The following is a 23,831-nucleotide window of genomic DNA, read 5'->3' on the forward strand; positions in this document are numbered from 1 at the left end:
TTTATCTTTATATACATGTATCTTTGCATTTACATATAATTTTTTTTTCAAGGATATCTAGTTAATAAAAAAAAAAATGTATGAATGAGTGGTACATAAAAAATCCTTAGTTTGACCTGGAATATAATCTTTGGAGTTAATTAACCCTGAAGTAGTGTGAATATTTTATACATTAATAAAATTTTTTTTTTTATATATTTTGAGTTTACATTGAAAATAAAAGCTTGTATTAGAGAAGGTTTGCATTACTACTGAACCTGAAGATATTTACACCTATCTAATAGGACAGCAATAATATTTCTAGATGTTTAATTTATTATAGTTTCCATGTCTTATTAGTTATAATTCATGTATTAGTAATTCAATAAATAAAGATTGCAAGAATTTTAATTTAAATATATTTTTAAACTAAAAAAAATGTTAACTAGTGTTTGATTGTATGTTGTATCCGTAATTATTACGTTAAATTAATATAAAATATTATTGTATAATTCTTTTTTTTACAATATTTAGAACTTTCAAATTCTTTTTTGTAAGATTTTTTTCACTGTTGATTGTACTATAATTATTATTAACACCTACTTGAAATTTGCATAGTATGTTCAGTTCCTGTGCAAGTTCACCATCTTCTCTGTCTTCATCAGAACAATCACTTTCACTACCACTGTCTAGATTCTAGATGTATGATAAATTTATGATATTTCATTGATTAGTGGTTCCATCTTCTTTCACTCAGTTTCAGCTTCTTTTTACATGTTTGCAATACGGTTTCCAATCATCCTTATTCATTTTTTCCTCAGCTGATTTTTTAATATTGAACATTAAAAATGTTGTGTTATTACTACCAACATATATTTTCAGAGCTGACCATACTATTTTGATCAGATTTAAATCAGTATGGGAAGCTGAAGTTCCAGAACCTGATCCCTGTGGATTTTTTTAATAATAGTTCATCAAAATGGTACTTTATTTTAGAATTTCTGTGTTATTTAATTATATTATAAAATTTTGGTTTTTTAACATCGCTTTATTAAACAGAATATTGTTCTTTATTAACCAATTAATCATTTGAATTCAGAAGCTTCTGTAGAAGTGAATTGTAGTATGGTGCATATCGACAACAATCAATGACTGGGGGATGGAAGACCAGGAATTAATTTTTAGACAGATCCCCACTTCATGAAATTGTTGTTGTCTTGATGTTGTGATAGTCACCACTTTTTGTGCTTGTTTTCTAAGTTCATCACATCAGGAGTTTTCTAATTTCTCCTCCAATGTGGAGTATGATTAACCAATCTAATCACCTTTATTAATTGGCACTTTACTCCTGCAACACTGTCATCTGACCACGACTGTGTTGTGGAATGGGATGTACAATTCGTGCAAATTAACAATTGAAGGATTTTCTTTTCTAAAATCAGTCATTTTTCTTAAATACTCTATCCTCTTCCAAATGTTTTCTTTCTCTATCAAAAGCTTCCTATTATTACACTGATAAAAAAAAAAATTATAATGTTTTTCTAAGTGTGATACCATTTCTTGAATTGCTTTTTTGCATACATTACAGATCTTTAAATACAATTTTTCTATCACCCTTAGTTTTAAATAAATTATGTTTCAAAAATAATTAAGGGAAAATATAGTTAAAATCTGTCAAATTTATAATTTTGCATGTTCATACCTGTGTTAGAATGATTTCGCTGATGCTTTTCTTTTATAAATAGCTTCAGGCACATCCTGAATTAATGTCCAACAGTAATCAGCTAGCATGTTAGTATTCCATTTCCTTTTATAGCGGCTTTCCATCACTGAAATGTCTTGGTGGAAACACTCACTGTGTTTGTCACTTACGTCTTCTAGGTTGTCCGGGAAAAAATCCAGATGTGAGTGGAGGAAATGTATTTTCAAATACATCCCATAGCTCTGTATGAAGTAAGAAGTTGTTAACAATATTGTGGTAATTGTTTGATTTTTGTTTGCCGAGAAAAGTTTTGCAAACGTCTTTGAATGAAGCCCAAGGTGCACTTTCTACATTATTTAACATTGAGTTAAATACATCATCTTTGACCAACTCTCTTATTTGAGGACCAACAAATATTCCTTCTTTAATTTTTCCTTCACTTATATTCGAAAATTTCTGCCTGATGTACAAAAATCCAGGACTATCCTTCGTCATTGCTTTTACAAAATTTTTCATTAGTCCAAGCTTGATATTGAGAGAGGGTAAAAATATTTTTTTGGGTTCAACTACGGGCTCTTGAATAATATTTTTCCCATTTGGAGTTAAGTTCTCTTGTTTCATCCACTCTTTAGTTACATAATGTTTATCCTTAGCTCGGCTGTCCCATTTGCAAAGAAAACACATGTATTTAGTATAGCCTGACTGCATACCTAACAAAATAGCTATAACTTTCTAATCACTACATATGTTCCAGCTATGTTTTTTATAATTTATTTTTTCAAGAATGTCTTTCATCACATCATATGTCTCTTTCAAATTAATAACATAGGTGATTGGTATCAAAGGATATTTATTACTGTTGTATAGTAGAACCACTTTTAAACTATACTTGGACAAATCTATGATAAGACGCCAGTCCTCAGGTTTATGAACTTGTCCTAAGTGCAAAATAAGCTCATCAATATTTGTGCAATAAACCAAATTATTTTCATCAATAAAGTACTGAGAAAGTTATTTTTGTTGGCTTTAAAAGCCCCCAAAATTGTTGTATTTTTTAAAAATAAATTCCAACCTTGCAGTCTTGATCCTAACAGTTCAACTTCATTTTTTAATAAACTAAAATTCCTAACGAAGTCATTTAATTCACTTTGTGATGTAAGGTGTGGCTTATTGAAAGATAATTCAAAATCAAAATTATTGTTTTTTTCAGTACTGCCTGATTCTTCATCACTGCTTTCAAAACTTATATTCACAGGTGGCTCAGGAACTGGAATAATTTCACTGTGAGGTACAGGCCTGATTGGAGATTGAAATGAAGGATATTTTATACAGTATGTTTAGATTTTTTTTAAATTCCAGACACTTGTTAAATAAAAGTAACAATCGGTTACATGATCCTTTGGTTCATGCCAGACCATAGGTACACCAAATGGCAAAGCCTTCCGTGTACCTTTCAGACATTCTCTTAAAAATACAGAACAATTAGTGCATACAATATGAGGAGCCCACGTCTTATCCTGATTACCAATTTTAAACTGAAAGTACAAATGATATGCTTTTTTAATTAAAGGTGTAATGTTTTTTTCTATTTAATTTTACGGTACACTCACCACATAAATAGCAAAAAACATCCACATCATTTACACAATTTCGAGGCATTATGACACTGCACTGTTATCAAACTTTCGACAGCAATAAGACTGAACAAAATTAATTCATTCCTAGTGCTTAATCCAAATCTAGTGCTTAATACAAACAACACAGCTGTTTTCAGCTACATGTTTTGACCTGTATAGACATGATTAATTTTGTCCATGAAGCTCACTCTTCAGTATTAGATATGATGTCATAACATGCGACTATGATATGATTTAATTCTTTGTCTAGAATTGTTTATTTATAGCTTAAAAATTATGTTAACAAAGTTAAAAAATAAAAAATGAGCTAACAAAACACAATATAGGAGCTTAAAATGCTAACTACACATTGAAAAATGAAAAAATCCTTTAATTATAATTTAAATTTTTTTCAAAAATGGTGGGTGATAGAAAGATTCTGAGTTCATACTCGTTTTCTGCATCAAAAACCAGATGAAAATCATGTATCACATGTTAGGAAACAAAAATTATGTTTATCAGTGATATCAGTTTTACACCACTATCTCTAACTCCCTAACTCTTTCAAGCAACTGATGTAGTTCTAGAACATTTAAATTGAATATTTTTTTGAAGTTCTTCACATAATTTATTTGTATAGACAGTTCATTATTTATTACATGAAACTTATTAACTGTTCTTACAACGCATTGATCAAGACCGTCTAATCCGCTAACAAGTTTTGAACATTTGTTACTTTTTTGGTGTGCTGAATGAGCACGACTGCGATTTAGATTTAAGAAGATTCTTTTCTGAATTTTTTAATTTGCAATCTTGAAATCGCATAAGCTGCAGTGGTTTTACTTCACATTTTTGAATGCGTATTAAATATTTGTCATTTTCTAATTTTCCTAAATTTATAGCTTCTTTCTTTATAAAATTGTATACATTTGACTGAATTGTATTTCATGAGCTTAACTATGGCACTTTTAACTTTTTTCTTAACTACAGATTTAAATTCAGCCATTGCGCAAAAAAAAATCACTAGCTAAAACATACAAATTCATTGACACACAAAACTAACATTTCATACATTACAGAAGGAAACAATTATACCATTCATACCAGGACACCCCAAGAGTTGAACAAAATCAGTTTATTGAAAATGAAAAATAAACATTAGTATTGAATAGTAGTCAACAATGCAAAAAAAAAATTATTTAGCTATTCTTTGAATGTGTAAAAAATGACTAAGCTATTAATGAATTATTATAATGTATAGGGTATAGGCCTGTTGTTTAATGATGATGTTTATTTCTATAAACATCATCAGCAATACTTATACCTGTTACAAGTGCCTATAAATATAACTCAAATGAAATATTTTTACAACCTTTATTCATATAACGTGGACATTCATTTTATGATTCTTTTAATGAGGGAGTGTAATAATAACCTCTTAATAAAAGTATAAACTATTAATTAGTTTTTGTACTGTTACAGTAATTAATATTTATAAGTACATTAAATGTTTTTAAAGAAATTATTGTCTGAAATTTAACAAAATGATAATAAATTTTAATTGTAGAAAGAAATTTTACTATTTATGATGTAGTTACAGGTAATGTGTTGTAGAAAACTCTGTTTTTAAATGAGCTTAATGTTATGAGAAAAGGGTAATGTAATGCCCTGCACAGCGACTGTCTGCCTTGTGGAAGCAAGCTTTTATTTATGTCATATGCACTATACATACACCTTTGTGGGCAGTAAATTATTTAATGGTGTAAAGTGTTTGTTTTAGAACACTCATAATTGTTAAAACAGAGAAACTGTAAGAAGTTTGAAGTGGTTTTACAGATGCACTGTACTATAGTTAATCTTTTAAAATAGTTCTTAGTAAGAACAGTTCAATAGACTTGAATTACTCTTCTCTAATTCATGTGTGGAATATTTATGTTGGCACTCTGCCTTAACTGAAAAATTGGATCAGACAGCTTGGGCATACCTTTGTTTGACTGTCTGCAGTTCATGATTAAACACTTATATGTGATATCACTTCCTGAAGTCACATGTGCATACAAAAACTTCAGTACAACTTTCCTTCTTCAGTGATGCTCTACTGCTGTGTTTAATTAAATTGATGTGTGCGAGTGTGAATACATTTTTGTACTTTTTGATACAGCTAAAAAAAGCTAAAGTTAAAAGTTAATAAAAATATAATATTTATTCACATTAGTCATTCTTTACCCAAAAAATAATATAATATAAAAATTAACAATCTTGATTTCACATTAACCATATTGATACAATGTGTACTTTCAGAATTAAAGTGAATTAATTATTTAGGGAAATGTAAATACAGATCAGTTAGATATACATTATTTTTTTAATACTGCAACTTCAATTTATAAAAATTATCAAAAATGATAAAAGATTCCATAAATAAGTAATTCAGGTGCAGAAAAATGTTGAATTCTGTTTTGAATATATTATCAGTTTTTTAAATTTCCATTGGTAGGTATGGTCTAACTTGCTAGATGGTAAAGGGATAAAATGTACTATTGAATGTTTTACTAGCCAAAATAGATTAGTGTATTTTTACAAATAATATAAAAATATTTGTAAATAACAAGATACAATTACCATATTAAAAACTAGATAAATTAATTTTTTTTTTTTAATAAATATTTGCAGTTTATTTATATTTACAATTTATGTTCTGTTTAACCTAATTCAGATTTGCACAATAATCTATTTAATCTTGTTAGTTGAAGACCAGTCAGCTTGCTTTTCACCTTTTCTATTGAATTCATGCCTTAAAACTTGTAGAATAAATATTCATAATAAAGGCAATCCTTTGTTCTTGCTTCTACTGTTAGTGAAGTCAGTTTTCTTTCACATATAAATATTTATTTTTGCAGAGTTTTAAAGTAATTTTAATAACGTATATGAGTAAGTTGTAAAAAGGCCTAATGAATATTTAACAATAGTAAATTTTCTTGACAAAAATAATGCTATAGACTATTAACTTTGAAATAATAGTATTAAATATTAATGTAATGCTAGTTCATTGTAATATATTTAACTATATTAAAATGAATATTGCTGAGTTTAAAAATGCCTATGTTTAGTTTAAATCGGGTTACATAAAACAATCAATGTTGTCCAGCATTTTTTCTCTGATCTATGTTTAAGCAGTTATTAATTAAAATAATGTTTGCATGAAATCTTTAGTATGTAAATCAGAATGTACCGTTTGCGTGTGTTTATATATAATATGTACTGATATTTACTTACTAGTAGTAATAACTGACATGATCCAAATGATTCTTATACCACTGTTTTTGTTAAACCTGGAGTCTAGTATAACATAAATTTATGTAGATAATAATCAGTTTGGATAAACAAACCTGAATAGAGAATTTATTATAGTTATCCAAAAAGTAATTTACATTTCACTGTGGTTGGAGGTAGCAGCACAATCTTGGTATCCTGACTCAATATGCATCAAGCAGCACTACTTTAAGGACTGTGATGTGTTGTATTGATTTCTTACTAGTGTTTAAATTGTGTGCCGCCATAGAAAATCCTGTCACTTGTGAAGTGACATCGATTATTAGGGTTCTTTTGGCAAAAAAACTACAAACCCATTGGGATTTATTGGACTATGTGATGTTTATAGGAAAGATGTAATGAGTAAAGGTGCAGTGAGGCGGTGATGTATCTTGTTAAAAAATGCCTGCCAAATGTGTTCACTATAAAAATGATGTGGTTGATCTATTGTTCTGTCTGACAAACTGGTAGCAAAATTTGATGAAAAAATTGCACTTATCGGCACTTTACCCATGCTCAGGCGGTTCAAAACTTCTTTCAGAACAACAGTTTTCTGGGACAGAAATGGAGTAATTTTTGTTGAATTCATGGAGTGTGGGGTGCTATAATAAATACAGAAGTATATTGTGAGACCCTAAAATAGCTCTGGAGAGAAATCCAAAACAGGTGTCAATATTAACTTCTGGGATTTCCTTCATCCATGACAATGCACATTCGCATACAAATCACCGTACTCAAGATTTTTTGGGAAAGTTTGGATAGAAACTTTTTTATCATCGTGCAGGCAGCCCATTGGCATTGAAGAGAATCCCATTTGCTCTCTTACTTGAAAAACTGGCTAGCAACAAAACACTCTGATGACAATGAGGGGCTTCAGAGTGTTGCCAAGTGGCTGAAAAACCAGCGTGCAGAATTTTTTTATGAAGGAATACAAAAACTTATCGCAGATATGATAAGTGTCTCAGTTTATTTGGTGATTGTGTAGAAAAGTAATAGGTTGAAGTTGAATTTACACATTGTACATAATGATTTTTTCCAACAGCTCTTTTGTTTTTAGTTATACCAAATTGTAAGTTACTTTTAGAACATCCCTTGTATTTATAGTGATTTTGTATTATTTGTTGTACACTGACTAACCAATGTCAGAAGAGATATAACTACATGATTTCCGGAGGTGAAATTTAGAAACTTGACTGAATTGTTTGATATTTATCAAAATCAGATTACGTTCTCAAAATATTAATGTTTCACTAACAAATTCTATTAAACATTATATTTTTCTTAGGGTTGTAATTTTTTATAATAAAAGCTCATAACTAAAGTTACATTTGTAAAATTGCTAATATGGATAATATTTTCTTATTATCATTGCAATTCTAGTAAAAATAAATCAAAAGCCCATTATTATAATTTGGACCCATTGTCTTTATTTATGTCTGTTGTCTGTTTGTATGAGTTATTTGTGAACAGACAAAACCTGTTTTAATGAAACTTACAGAATTAATTTAATCAGGGATTTAATTGTAGGGATTTTTATGATTAAAAGTGTTGCTATGTTTATTAATGTATTCTTTATTTGCATATTTACCATTGTCCTTCCTTGTTTGGCCCAAGAAAAATCAAATAAAAGAAATAGAGAAAAAATTAAACATGTTTCTGTTTTGTTGAAAATATTTTTAATTTACAGCTTCAGAATGCATTTTTAGCAAAAAAAAACTTGAACTGACTAAATTAAAATATAAAGCAACTTTCTTTAGAAGTTTTTACTTTCATTTTAAAATTAACAGGGAATTTCAGCTTACTTCTGCCAAAATCATTGCTATCCTTTTTCTTTTTCTGCTTAGCCTCCAGAACCACCATAAGGTATTATTACTTCAAAGTATGATATGTAGAAGTGTAGTCTTGTACCTTCTGAAGTTGACCATTCCTGATGTGTGGTTAACTGAAACCTAACCATCAAAGAACACTGGTATCCACGATTAGTGGATTCATTTTAGTGAAAAATTTGGGAAGTACCTTTCACATAGACATTTTTGAAATTTCAATTAGGGTTTTCTCACCCACGTTAGGTCAATTGCTGTTGTTTACTTACTTTATTGTGAGATACACTTAAATAAAAAAAATATTTTTGGACAGTAATTAAAGCAAATAACATTTGAGACAGTTTTCTTATGAAAACGCTTTGGAATATTGATGTAAAGTTCCTTAGATCAGCGTTTCTCAACCTCGGGGTTGTGAAATTAGCAGCTAAAACTTGATATTTAAACAATAATGAAATCATTTATAAACATTTTGCCTACATTTATAAGTACATGTAAAGAAAATAGATTAATGAGATGGTTATGTTTGTTTTTCGTTTAAAGGTTTCTCCATACGTGAATCTATGTTACAAATACACAAACGAAAATTGTTTTCAAGGATAATTCTTTTATGATTTTTATATTTAGTTTATAGCACAACCGTAGATGAAAAATCCTTTTCACAGAGGTAAGACGTGGCGAAAGGGATTAATATTTTCAGTGCTTCTGTGATTAAATTTTCATATTCACTTCTACGAGCAAACTTAAAACTTCAAATGTGAATTGTATTCATAATGTTTTATCGGCAGACATTTTGATAAGCTGGTCTTGAATCACAGCTGGTAACTTAGCAGATGCAACAATGTTTTCACTAAATGGATTCAGTACCCATCTCTTTGAGAAATCATTTTTATCTTCCAGGAAATACTCTGCCAACTGAATTTTTAGCTCATGGAAATACATCTTCATCCTATTCAAACTGTGGTGAATAATAGTGTCATTCAAATTCAGTGTTCATCCAAATTTTTCTCAGTATAATGTAAAGTGAGTGGAGAAATAAAAAATTTTGCTTTGAAGGTTAATAATCCAGATATCAAGCTTCTTAATTAAAGCATGAAATTAGTCTGTCATTAATAAAATGTTTTAATCATGTCCTTCTAAATTCACATTCAAGTCATTTAAATGTGAAAATACATCAGCTATGTAAGCCAACAGCAACATATATTTATTATTCTGAAAAAAAAATAAAAAACATTGAGAATGGCATTTGTTCATCCTAGAAAAGTAGTATTAATTCATCTCACAAATCCAGTAATCGGGTTATGACACTTTCCTCTGCGATAACCATATGACTTCTGTAAAGGATTTTTTTCTTTTCGTCCATTTAATCGCATAGTTTAGCAAATAGCCACCCACGTCTTAATAGTTTTAACTAGGTTTCATTGTGTTGGAGTTGGGGAATCGCGAAATATTCTTAATTTTTTTTTTTTGGGGAGGGGGTTGTGGAGGTAAAAAGGTTGAGAATCGCTGGTTTAGGTGATAAGTAATAACTGGTACTTGAGGAATACTACGAGATCTGTTCAGAAAATAACAGAACTTTATGTTTTCATTTCTATAATTAATTTTACAGGTTATTGATCCTTGACCACTTCAAAGTACTCCCCTCCCTTATTCACACTTTTTCTAGCGGTGTTTCCAATTCGTGAAGTAGTCCTGACGAAAAATCAATCCTGACTTATAATTCGTCAGGATTCTTTAAGATCCTGACGAATTTTCTTTAATGTCATCAATAGTCTCAAAACGGCGTCCTTTCATCACTGATTTTAATTTCAGAAATAAGAAAAATTCGCAAGGAGCCAGGTCTGGCGAGTAGGGAAACTGAGGGAGGACAGTCATATCTGATTTTTTGCACTAAACTGACGAATTGAGAAAGCTAGTGTACGGGCGCATTGTCGTGTTGAAGGAACAATGAATTGTCTCGTCACAACTCTGGTCTCTTTTTGCGGATTTTTTTTTATGGTTCACCTTGAGGCAAGAATTCAAAATACACAATTCTATTAAAATCGAAAAACAGAGAGCATCACTTTCATCGGATCGACCCAGAGCATCATCTCCGTAAGCGTGTTTCAAAAGTTGAAACGTTTCTTTGAAAGTTTTCCTCGTTTTCAAAATTTTACGTCAAAATCGCTACTAACACTTAAACACGTTTCAATCAAATAACAGTAACACGAAAACTAAACGAGATATGTACAATCCAAGAACATGTGATTACAGAGGTGTTATGCGGAACACAATGCTGCCAACCGCACATTACCAAATATCTCCTTTGGCGCGTAATTAAAAATGTTCGGTTATTTTCTGAACAGACCTCATAGATATTGGTAGAGTGATGTCTTTCATTCAAAATTTCTGGGTGTATCTCAAAATGCCAGTCAATGATGGATTTTTCGCATTGCTAATTTCCATTCTTCATTTATCCTAGAAGGTTAGCATTAGAAAGACAACTGGCCGTAAAACGCATTCCTAACCCCTCAAAAAAATTCAGTAAAATAGGAATCGAAAGAAAAAATCCATTAACTAATAATAATTAGATATGAAATCCTTTAAAAATAATGAGATATAACAGTGAATTATATTTATAATATTCCAAGGAAAATGTCAGAAAATGATTGGGTTATTCAAAAAATGTACCAAAATCAATTCTCATTGATTTTTTTTAAATTTTTTTTTTTTGGAAAGCATACCTAATTACCAAAATAATTACTAACTGTTATTCAGTTGTAACTAATGAATTAGACCCCAAAAGGGGGAGGGCAATGTTTATTCATATGTACGTACGTGCGATGGCATATTTGAAGATAAATTTTATGTAGATTCGTGTGTATGTAGCAATTCGTTGGTAAAATGTTTGAGTCAGTTTCTCCGTGGAGGAGAGGAAGATAGTTTTTTGGAGTTAATTTTCTCAAAATTTTGTGAATATAACCTCACTTATATTAAGCTCACTATATGCGTGCACGCTTATCCTACCATTTTTTTTTTTTAAGGGTACTTACGTATTAACGCCCCGCAGCTACAGCTTTATTTAAAAACAAAATAGTCATCGGATTTCGGTGGGAAATGGGCCGAAACAGATTCAAAACAGAACATAAATGGTTATTTATATTTATTTATTTTATAAATATAATTTAACCAAACTTAACCTACGCTCGCTAACCTTGACTAATTAAACACCGTAATTTTTTGAGTATTTATTTAATAAATTCAGTAATTATTGCAATTATTTATTATAAATATCATTTATTTATTAATAAATATCATTATTAATAAATATTTATTTATTATAAATATCATCAATTATTTATTATAATTATTATATTTATAAATAATCAAATTGCAATAATTACTGAATTTATTAAATAAATACTCAAAAAATTACGGTGTTAATTAGTCAAGGTTAGCGAGCGTAGGTTAAGTTTGGTTAAATAATATTTATAAAATAAATATTTATTTATTTATGTTAAACTCTATATCGGCCCATTTTCCACCGAAATCCGATTAACTACTTTGTTTTTAAATAAAGTTGTAGCTGCGGTGGCGTTAATACGCAAGTACCAAAAAAAGATTTTCCCGAAAATGCTTATTTACCAAAAATTGAAAAAGCTGTCTTTTTATTTATTGCATATTTTTTAACAAAAATTTGTTTAAAATCTTCCTAGGAATAGTCGTAGTGCAAGCGACCCAAAAAAATACTTTGGGAGCAATATTAGGAGTGGGGTTGCTGATCAAAGTTTAAAAATATTTTAATTTTTTGAATTTTTAAAGAAATTTTGGCTTATTTAAATATATAATATAATTTCCCAATAAAACTTCATCATAAATTATCCCCACTCCAAAAAAGGAATCTTAGGTAACGTTTTTCATGTATTATTTTTTCCACTATATAAGAATAATTAACCAATAGTTCAGGAAGTATCAGTTTTAAAATGGACATATTTGGATTTTATGATCACTAATTTTTGCTTTAATGCCTCCGGAATATCATCAGAAATGATTATTTCGTATGCGCCAGTTGAAAAAGATGTACTTAAAATTTTTATTAAACAAAATGTAAAAAAACATTATATTTTTTCTCCTAGGTAACTCGATAACTGTTCATTTTAGAGAAAAATCGAGAAAGAAACAAGTTTTGTTATTAAATTTTACCCACAATATCGTAGGTTGCAAATCTTAGAATTTCTTTGCTTTTAAACAAACTTAATATCTTCACGAATTTTTATGTAAAGTAATTTTAAAAATTACAATTTAATAATACTCGGAAAGACACTTCTTTAAAAAAAAGTTTCGTTCGTTAATTATCTCCGTAAATATAACCGGTCATAGTTTACCGCCATTGTGTACCTTTGGAATAAATTATTAATAGACCGTTATTTAGCAATAATTCGCGATTGCCAATATGATATTTTAACTTTTTAGCTTACAAGAAATCGATTAAAAACATATAATTTTGTTTGTTAAAATTGCAAGTATGTTTGTAAAATTTCCTAGGTTCTCCTAATTAACCGGTTTAAATTTTTCAAATACATTTGAAAGTTTGAGTGCTGTTTTATCTGCGATTAAATTTTCAAGTATCTATTCAGGCTTTATTTCAGGCTCTAACAATTTGGAAAAATCGCATTTCTTTTTTGAAATCTTGATTGAATAATTATTGTACAAAAACTGTCAACGATTCTGTTGAAATTTTCCTTTATCATATCAAAAAGTTATTTTAGGGAAAATCTTAAAGTCCTATGTATAAGTACTATAATAGTATAAGTACTCAAAAAAATTTCCAAAAAATATTCTCTTTTTTTCATTTTTTAGCAGTTGTTATTTTTCCATAAATAATAACGAATTTTTCGATTTGCAACCGATGATATTGTGTATAAAATTTAATAACAAAACTTTTTTCTCTAAAATCAACAGTTATCGAGTTATCTAGAGAAATAGGAAAAAATGGATTTTTGTGATTTCACACCATTTTCAACTGGCGCATAACAAAATAATCATTTCTGATGATATTCTGGAAGCATTAAAACTTAGCGATCAAAAGAAAAAGTCCAACCTAAAACAGATACCGTCTGGAATAGAATGCCAGCAAAGTATTACAACTTTGTTGGATTTTTAAAAATAATTTTAGAAATTTCTCTTTTAAAAATGAACCAGAGATACATATTTTTCTTGATAAAATAGAATCAGTTCTTAAGATTTATTGTTGAGCAAGACAAAAACATGCTTAGCTCATTTACTACAATACAGTATTTTTAAATTCTCGTACTTTCATTTAGGCAATTAGAATTTATTAACATTGTAATTATTTATGTATAAATTAACCTAATTTATAATCATTATTTCATACGTTAATGAAATATGTGTTTATTATTATAATGTGTTTTTTTATTATAAAAAAGGCAACAGCATCTATCTATATGCTGCAGATGACCCATCCTGACAAAGAAATCAGTGTTTGCTACAATTTGATTCAGTTGTAAGTCACGGTGAATTATATGGTGTAAAATAACAAAATAATATGTATTAAAAAAATTGAATTGCTGCATAAATATTAAAATAAAACATAACGTAGTAAAATTTATTCTACTATGTTTTATATTTAATTTTTTAACGCACTAATTATTATGTCATACCATCCAACCATCAAGGCCATTTAGTTTTTTTGCAGCTGTAAGTAATTTTGCTTTTACTTTTGTCTTTTATTCTTTATTTTTCAGTATAAATGCATAATAACTTTTTTTTTCAGTATAAATGCAGTTTAACTTCTGTACTAGAGCTTAAAAATATAAAACTATTTTTATTTCATTTAATTATACAGTAAAAAAAATTAATTATTTTTAATTATCTCTAAATTATTTTTGATATCTTTTAATTGATGAATTAAAATTTTCAGGACCAGGTGTTGATGTACCTGCTCCAGATATGGGTACTGGTGAAAGAGAAATGTCATGGATTGCTGATACTTACGCCAAAACTATTGGTAAGTCTTTTAATAAGTTATAATAATATTGTATAATTTTGTTATAGTTATGTTAATGATTCGTGATAATAAACATTGTAATTTTCAGTATTATTTCTAATTGTTTTGATTCAACGTGGCCTGCACGATAACCAACAACATAAACATTTTTAAAAATGTGTGTTCATTATCTTTGACTTCTGTGAGAGGTGGTACCACCTCTCTATTTAATGTAGAATAATCTGGATTTGAATCCTATTCAGGCATGGCATTATTCATATGCTGTAACATTTCCATACTTCATTCTCTCTTGTAGGTTGGTGGCAGGAATGGTATTCTGCTGTAAAACTCCTGCCAAATTTCTTGTCAAATCCTGGAAAAAAGAAGTTTGCTACACTACCTGTTTTTTATGGTACATTTATGTACATTATAAAAGTGAGGAAAATCAATATATTTTGATTTAAGTCTGTTTGTGACATCCTTCAAGAACAGTTGAAAATCAATTATTACAAACCGTTAGAACAGTTATTACTGACTGGTGTGTTCGTGTGAATGGTCATATTATTCTGTTACTTACACTGAATGACGTCACCATTCAGTGAGATATACATACACCATATGTACACAATGTATGTTAAATACCTTAGATACAAGTAAAATTCTTCAGAACTTTTTACCTGAAAATAATGAAGTTCAATTTTCAGTCAGTCCCTGTGTTGAACAGAGTGATGTAGCTAAATATTACCTACATTTTAGTAAGCTTCCCATGCTTATATATTCAGCTCACTAAATAAGATTATATTAAATCCCTTTGTTCTACATTTTGCATTAGTAGCCACAGGATGCTTATTTTTTGTGAAATTGGCTTACAATTATCAATGGTGATTTAATGTTAGGTCACTTAAAACAATGAAGTTATGGCGTATAATAATATATTCAATTATTTTTCATCAAATTGGACCTGTAGAATTATAGAGATACTAGTGCCTAATACTTTAGCATTTTATTCTTATTTTTTTCTTATTCTTTTTTTTAACAATTCTGTGACATTTGTACAATTATTCAACAGAATGTAGCATAACTAAATGCAGCTGAACCCTGTAGTATTTATTTGGAGGTAACCATTTTGAAGTTTTTTTGGCTGAAGATTTTTTGGTTTTTACATTTCAGTCTTAATTATTTTATTTCCCAAGAACCTACCTTCTGAGAAAGTTCAGGTTTTTTTTGGAGTCCTTAAATTATAAGGGATTGAATTTTAACATCTTTCCCAGAATCACGTTAATAATAATGAAGTATTTACAACATAAAGAGTTATAAAATTTTCTTATAGAAAATTATGTTTCTACATGGAATAAAATAAGGACATTAAATTGTTATAAATTGCAACTAATCAAACTTTATTTCATCTCTTTATACTCGTACAAGTAATCAACTCTCTTTATTCCTTATTACAAAATGTTTGTGTAGTATGTAATCTTTAACAATAATAATAAAAATTTGGCTTAATTTATATTTTTCAGATTAAATTTTTTCATACAAAAACTGAACCAATTAGTCCATTACTGTATTAAATGTGTTTTTTAGGCATCGCACAAGAGAGGAAAAGTTTGTTCTAACAAAACTTATTTAAATTTAACTTTTTTTTTTTAATTTCAAATAATTACAGCCATACAAGTTGCAGATCGTCCAGGAACTGAAACCGAACGATGCAGTTGTGCGAGCACAATTCTGTAATGTAATGCTTCAGAAGATAAATGACAACGAAGAGTTTGTTCACGAACCGTGGATGTCAGACAAAGCGCATTTCCACCTCAGTGGATTTGTTAACAAGCAAAATTTCAGATACTGGGCACAAGAAAATCCTACGCAGCTACACCAGCGTCCATTGCACAGCCAGTAAGTGACTGTGTGGTGTGCTATGTCATCTTACGGTGTTATAGGCCCTTATTTTTTTGAGGATGACAACGGTCTTGCGATTACAGTGATGTCGGCTCGTTACGTAGCCGTGCTTGAAACCTTTGTTGTGGAACAACAAAAGAGATTTCCACCAATTCTTAACACAGCCTGGTTTCAACAAGACGGAGCAACGTTACATATTGCATGAATATTGATGGCAGCTGTATGCCGATTGTTTGGACAACGTGTCATTTCACGAAATGGTGACATTAGATGGCCTCCCAGATCGCCTGATCTCTCAGCTTGCGATTACTTTTTGTGGGGTCACCTTAAAAGCAAAGTGTTCCACAGTAGACCTGCTACAACGGAAGAACTGAAGGCAAAGATCCGAGAAGCAATTGCGGAAATTCCAGTTGAGATGTTACGTCAAACCATGAACAATTTAACGAAGAGACTTCGTGAGTGTTTACGTAGAAGAGGAGGTCACCTGCAAGATGTCATCTTTAAAAAAAAACTAAAATGTATGTATCCTAAAATGGCAACATTTGAACAATTACATGAAATAAAATTCATTTTCTAAAAAAAATTTTTCATTAACGTTATTTAATTTTTTTAATTTTCCGTTTCTTTGAATCACCTGTACCTTTGAAATAGGACAAAGGCGTGTTATTAGTTTTTACAAATAAAAAATATATATATATGCATATATATATATTTATGTATGTTTTATATGTATACACACACTCACAGGGGTGTATATAAATAAAACTGAAAAAATATTGTATAGTAATGGAAAAAAAGGAACGTCAAATTATATATGTTCTTAGGAGTTGCTTATGAAAGGAATTAATGAACACTATCAGAACGTGCTTATAACTGCTGAATTTTAATTTAATGCATCACAAATTAACATAATGTGTCGCAACTGAGTGTTTTATTTATGTTAATATTATTATAACATGAAGGGTATTATATCGATGTTTTGAGGTTGGAATATTCTGGTCATTGATCTAATGCTAGAGTTCATTATATTCATGTAATTTTATTAAGGTTTTTATTTTTTTTTGTGTTCTCTAACATTATTTTTTATTTATATTGGAAAAAGTATATATTTTTTTCCAAGCTTTGCGCCTACATGAGAAAGATCTAGGAAACACGTTTGTTGTATGCTGACTTTGTAATAAGGTCTGTTTTGCAACAATTTATTTTATGTACTAAGATAGAGAATAGTATCAGTAAAATTAACCTGCCTAAGATTAGTTGTATTCTAAGTAATCTTGAGCAAAGATTACTTTTAACTAGTTAGAAACTAATCTAACTAAAAAACCAATTCCAGTTGGTTGGAGCTGTGCAGTTACCGAGTCATTTAAAAAAAAAAGTATTCGAATATCGTACTAAAGCAGTAGTTTCATTTTATATCAACAGATAATAATTACAGGAAACTAATTAATTTTATTTCAGTGAAAGATAATAAATAACATATAGACAGTCAGTCAGTGATAAAATAATATTATTTTTAATAAAGAGAACTGTGTGTATGTAGTGTAATAAGCACCTGATGATTCAACAAAATCTGAAACCGGTTTTGTTTTAAAAATTACACTTACGTGAGTAAATATAAACATCTAATCTTAAAAATCTGATGAGAAATAATAAATATGTATAAATAACAAAATATATATATTTATATTCTATTAAATAAACCGACAGAATATTGAGATAAGACATATCTTGCCTTAATTTTTCATGAAAGTGTAAATACACCGTTTATTGGAAAGTTGGATTTTAGTAAATTGTTTAATGATGAGTGGGTTTTAATCAGTGAAATAATTAAAAGTAATTTAATTAGTTTTTACGAATTCATTGATGTTTATGATTTCATAATAACAGTAGCAACAGAAGGAGAAATAATTGTTATTCTTCTCTTTCTTTTGAGGGAAATAGAGAAATTATAATTTTTTTATAACCGATATTAAACATACTGAAGGAATTTTACCAAGTAAAATTGTAAATGTAACAGTTGAAGACAATTTTAATATTTAATTTTTGTATATCTTTTTTTATTTGTTAATGTCTGTTTTTATACATCTATGTTGAGATGTAATTTTAAATGTTACAGGACATTTAGACATAAACGCCCACGCTTGTGTTACCGGTAAACCAATCAACCAAGGAGGTATTCACGGCCGTATTTCAGCTACTGGGCGTGGTGTTTTTCACGGCCTGGAAAATTTCATTATGGAAGCTAATTATATGAGCATGATTGGAACTACACCTGGTTGGGGAGGCAAAACATTTATTGTTCAGGTATTATTGATTCTCTTAAGTTTTTATAATTTTTTTTGCAGTTTTGTCACACTAGTACATACCAGTTGAGAAGTAGTAGTAGTTGTCGATTCATATTATATATTGATATTATCTGTTTATTTTTTAAAGGTTAATGTAAGTTATTCAAGGTCATTTTCTCAATATTTTGTTATACTAGTTTATCTTTAAACTAAAATTATTACTAGTTTTATCTTTAATTTCCCAAATGATTTCTGTTTTGCTGTTTAGTTTAAACTTTACTGTTGTTGAATAGTAAAATTTGAATGACAGAACTTTTCTGATATTTTCTACCGATCATATGATCAACTGTTATTAAAATAAAACAAACCCTTGATTTTATTATGTATTTTATTGTTTACATCATAAAGTTGCATACTTGATAAATTAATAGAGTTACTGTTATTTCAATTTGATGGAAGATAAAGATAAAGAACTGTTAATAAGGAAAAAGACAAAAAAATAAATTTTAATCAAAAGGAAATTAACTTACTACTTGATATAAATAAAAAACAGAAAGATATAATTGAAAGTAGAAAACAGATTTTATTACTATTACTTCACTGAGAGTCTTGAGAAATCCTAAATTATATGTACTACATAGAAACTGAAGAAAAAGGGGACTAAATTAGAATATCCTGTAGGAAAAAGTGCAAGGGGTGCAAAACAAAAGGAAAGCTTATTGCGTTATAGAATGTAGCAGTTCCAGAAGGAGTCTTCCTTCTCAAATTATGTTCTGATAATTTAAAAATTAATTGTGTCAAGATGTATTTGGGATGAAATTACTAAAACAAAAATTAAATGTAAGGAAATGGAATTGGGGAAAATTAACAATATGTAATTGTATGATTTTTTAAAAGTAATTTTAATTAAAATTTAACCATTTTTTTATTTAATTTTTTCTTATTCGTTTGAATTTTTGTTTTACTCTTTATTTGTTCTGTTACAGTGTACTATTGTTAATATTACATAAAATAAATTATGTAACATAAAAAATTAGCCATATGCTCTTTGCCTTTTAAATCATTACGTATTAAACTACAAAAGTACTCGTAAATTATCTGGTCACATCTGAGAGTACGGTTTGGTCTTGCCAGCTGTACATGAAGCTGGCTGCACTGTGACTAACAGGCGGGGAGAGAGCCTTGTGGATTCGATGCAGCTGCATGGATTATATTGCTTAAATGATGGTATTCCCACGTATACGGCTAGGCGACAGTATTCAGTCCTTGATCTCGTTATTCTGGATGGTCAGCGGGATCGAGAGCTTTGCTCCTTGAAGGTGCTTACGGAGAATATTGCTAGCGATCATCTAGCCACGTCAATTGAGTTGCAAGATCCGTCATTGAAAGTGAGGGTCGGTGGCCCGCTGTTCTGTCTGTCCAACTGGCAGGTGGACGTGATTGTAAATAAGAGTAGTAGAGAGAGTGATTGTTCGATTGAATTTAACTCCAGAGGGACTTCAAGAGATTATCAAAGATGAGATTGCACAGTTGAAGACTGAAGTATCAGGGTTTCAAGCCCGTATATTGGTGGACCACAAGAATTGCGCAGATGCGGAAGGAGTTGCAATCCAGCCGGAGACATATGCAGCAGTTGTGTCAAAAGGATAGAGCGGAGTATGTTGATGCTGCTTGAGATTATAGAGATCGCAGACGTGCTCTCAATTATGAGATTGAGACAGTAAAGCACAAAAAATGGATGGAGCTCTGCGAGGATTTGGATAGGAATCCCTGGGGGAGGGCCCACCAGATTGTGATGAAGAGATTTGGTAGGCGCCTCCCTGTATTGACGATGAATAGGGCAAAGTATGAGGTGAAAAGACTTCCCTTGCGCCGAACGAAGAATAGTTGGCCCACCAGTTTTTGAGAGAAGAAGATATACTGTTGATGAAGATATTATGGCGATAAATAGGCTGGGGAATGTGAAAAGTCCAGGGCCGGACGGAATCCCAGCCAAGGTGCTAAAGAGCCTCATCGGTAGGGTATCACGGGCCTTAGTAGACATTTTCAATAAAGAACTGGAAGGTTCTTTATTGTTCATTCCCAGCCTGTTGGAAGGAAGGACGGCTTTTTTTTCCCAAAGGTGGTGCTGATGACATGGCCAGAGGGTTTAGACCATTATGTTTCCTTAACAATTTGGGTAAAGTTGCTGAGAGGTTGTTAGCGTCAAGAATCATGGAGGAACTCAACAGAGAAGGTGGTATACGTAAAAATCAATATGGTTTCATGCCAGGCAGATCGGCCATTCAAACTGTATCACGAGTGATACACTGGGCTAAGGAGGTTAGACAAGGCACATGGAGGATGAGGAGTATCCCTATTTTGCTGTTCTTGGATATTCAGAACGCATTTGGTTCCGTGCCTTGGGACGTTCATTGTCTGTCCTGGTAAATAAGGGCATTTGTAATTGAAAAGAAAGTCGGAAATTATTTAAATGAGAGATGGATCAAGACAGAGACTTTGGAAGGGTTTTTCAGTTTCCAGATGTTTGGGGGAGTCCCACAGGGTTCAGTGTTGGGTCCCCTCGTTTTGGGTGTTCAGTTGCCGCAGCATATGCAGTCAATTGCTTATGTGAATGATTTAGTCCTTATGATTAGTTGCAGGACGGAGCAGGAGATCCTGCACAGGGGCAATGCTGCGCTTGATTTGATCCATGTATGGTTGAGAGACCACGGTCTGGAACTTGCTCTTGATAAGTGTCGGTATGTTTCCTTAACAGGGAAACATAGAGTTGATACCATCAGGTTGGTGGTTGGAAATCACTGTTTACAAGAAAGCCTTAAGGTGAAGTACCTTAGTGTGACAATTGACAAGTCACTACGGTTCAGCAAACATGTTTTGGAGTGCTGTGAAAGGTCTGAAAGGACTCTTAAGGCATTAAGTCGTCTGATGACTTCACAGGTTGCACTACGGGCATCTAAACGTCGAGCCATTAAGTCGGCAATTTCTTCGATTATGTTATATGCCGTGCCTGTTTGGAAGGTTGTAGTTGGTGGTATACAGAGGAACTGAATCAGACTAGAGAGAATTCATTGAAGAGCCTTGTTAGGTGTGGCAGCAGCATATCGGATGGTTTATGATGCAGTATGTATACTGGCTGGGACTCCCCCCATAGACCTTATGGTTCTTGAATGTGCCCGTAAGTATGAAGACGTTGACAGTGCTGAAATTAGAAATGAAACACTAAGAGTGTGGGAAGACAGATGGAACTTGGGTGTCAAGGCTGATTGGATGAGAAGATTAATTTCTGATTTAATAGTATGGTATAGTAGAAGGTTTGGTGAGACGAGTTTTTATCTAATGCAAATGTTATCTGGTCACAATAATTTTGAAGTTTATTTGTATGGAATTGGGAGGAGGGAGTCGCCTAACTGTATGTATTGTGTGAACGGGACTCAGTTGAGCACACCCTCAATGAGGAATGGATTGAATAACGTAGTCGAGCTGTTATTGTAAATCTGGAGATGGAGGATATAGTCCTGTATATGCTGATGTCGCAGAGTAACTGGAGGAATACTTGAGGGAGGTGCTTTGATGCAAAGATACGGAAGGTAGAAGAAGAGGGTTTTAGTGTAAGGTTGGGGAGCAGCCCCAATCGGGAGAGCCGGCATGCCGAGGTATGCCAATTTCGATGATCAATTGAAGACTCCAAGGGAGACTAGGTTAGGGGATACAATTGAAAAAACCTGATACTGGTGGAGAATTTAATAATGGAGTACCCCCATTAAAGTTGGCAATAAATAATGGAAAGATCTAACTGTTGGGGGGGGGGCTGCCGTGCTGGACTTACTGCCAGTAGGTGGGGAGGCCCCTTAGCGTAAAGTTCACTCCCCTGAGCTGAGTTTTATTTAACTGTATGTCCGGCCCAGGGGAGTAACGGAAAAAAAATTGTACATAACATTCTTGATGAATACTACTTGTTCCATTAACTGAAATTATTTTTTTTGACTGCGATTGGTGGCAAATTGTCATTTTCCATATTGCAGTATTATGTAGTACTGCAGTTGCTACAATGTTAACTTTCTCATGATTTAACCGTATTCCTGTAGCTAAAACTGGAAAAATCTCTGTTTCCACACTCCACAGGGGTTCCTTTCAATGGGGTTTCTTGTTCTTAAAAGGGATTCTTGGAAAAGCTTTCTTCTACAATCATATTTTCTACTGGTGTTATCAGGAATTTAGTTAGTTATATAGTTAATCATTATTTTTTATTGGTACAGATGTTGCATATTATCAGCCTCAAATTCCTTCTTAATTTTTGAGGAATTAAAGAATAGGAAGCCATGAGTCAAGCCAGGTCGTGGGCTACAATATCCTTATAATAAATTTGAATCACTAATAGTCTGTATAATTAATGACAAAATTTTTTTATGATTGTTAAATGTTTCAACTTCATCTCCAATAGGTGATATTGTATTTTTACATATTGGCACAAATAAAATTTGGAAAATGACTCTGTAAATAAAAATTATATTTAGCAGTTGCTACTTCATGAGAAATTTGCATTTTTATATACTATTGAAATGTGCAATTGATCTATTAATGTATTTTTTATTACTTTACTATTATTTATCAAAAAAACTTAAAAGAAAAATATCTGTGAGTTTAAAGAAACATAAGGTCTAGGGAAAGAGCGTTGTTTTAGATCGTTTTTCTTTGTTGTCTTTTGTGTGATGTAAAGTATTTGTTCTATTTTTATGCATTCTAAATCTGTCAAAAAATAATAATTTTCATTCCAGTTTTGAAAATGATCAGTTCTACTTAGTCCTTGGCATCATAGTTGTACATCAGCCTCAATTTTATAAAATATCTTGATGATTTCTTCCATAGTAATTAAGAAATCGTTCACAAAAAAAATAAATTACCTAGTTCTCTTTGTACTCATCTAATTTAATACAGTTGCTTTTTTATAAATAATAATGTCTATGAAAAAAAATTAACAAAACGATCACACAAATAAATTATGCTGTATGCAAAATAATTGGTTTAGAAAATTAGATTTTGTGCTTCAGATTAGCTTAAACAAGGTTTAAAACAGCTCGCCAAGAGTTTAACTTTAATAAGTTTGAACTTAGTTTAATCCATAATTCATTTCTAAGATAATGGTTGTAGATTTGGAATCTAAAAACTAGATTTAAACCAGTGTGACAAGACTGAATTTTAACTATAGTTTAAACTTGTATGGAGATAGTA

The 23,831-nt window shown here is 30.7% G+C and overlaps 1 protein-coding gene across 1 annotated transcript in view; it reads left to right on the forward strand.

The window, feature by feature from the left end:
* The window catches only part of LOC142320122 (glutamate dehydrogenase, mitochondrial-like), a 281,974-nt gene that overhangs the window by 222,207 nt on the left and 35,936 nt on the right, over positions 1–23,831 (forward strand). Inside the window, exons 3-4 of the mRNA XM_075357803.1 lie at positions 14,350–14,436; positions 18,431–18,618. Of these exons, the coding sequence (XP_075213918.1) occupies positions 14,350–14,436; positions 18,431–18,618 (275 nt within the window). The remainder of the gene's footprint in view (positions 1–14,349; positions 14,437–18,430; positions 18,619–23,831) is intronic.

The sequence above is a fragment of the Lycorma delicatula genome, chromosome 1 (genome assembly GCF_047948215.1).
Source record: "Lycorma delicatula isolate Av1 chromosome 1, ASM4794821v1, whole genome shotgun sequence".
In the NCBI taxonomy this organism is placed as follows: domain Eukaryota; kingdom Metazoa; phylum Arthropoda; class Insecta; order Hemiptera; family Fulgoridae; genus Lycorma; species Lycorma delicatula.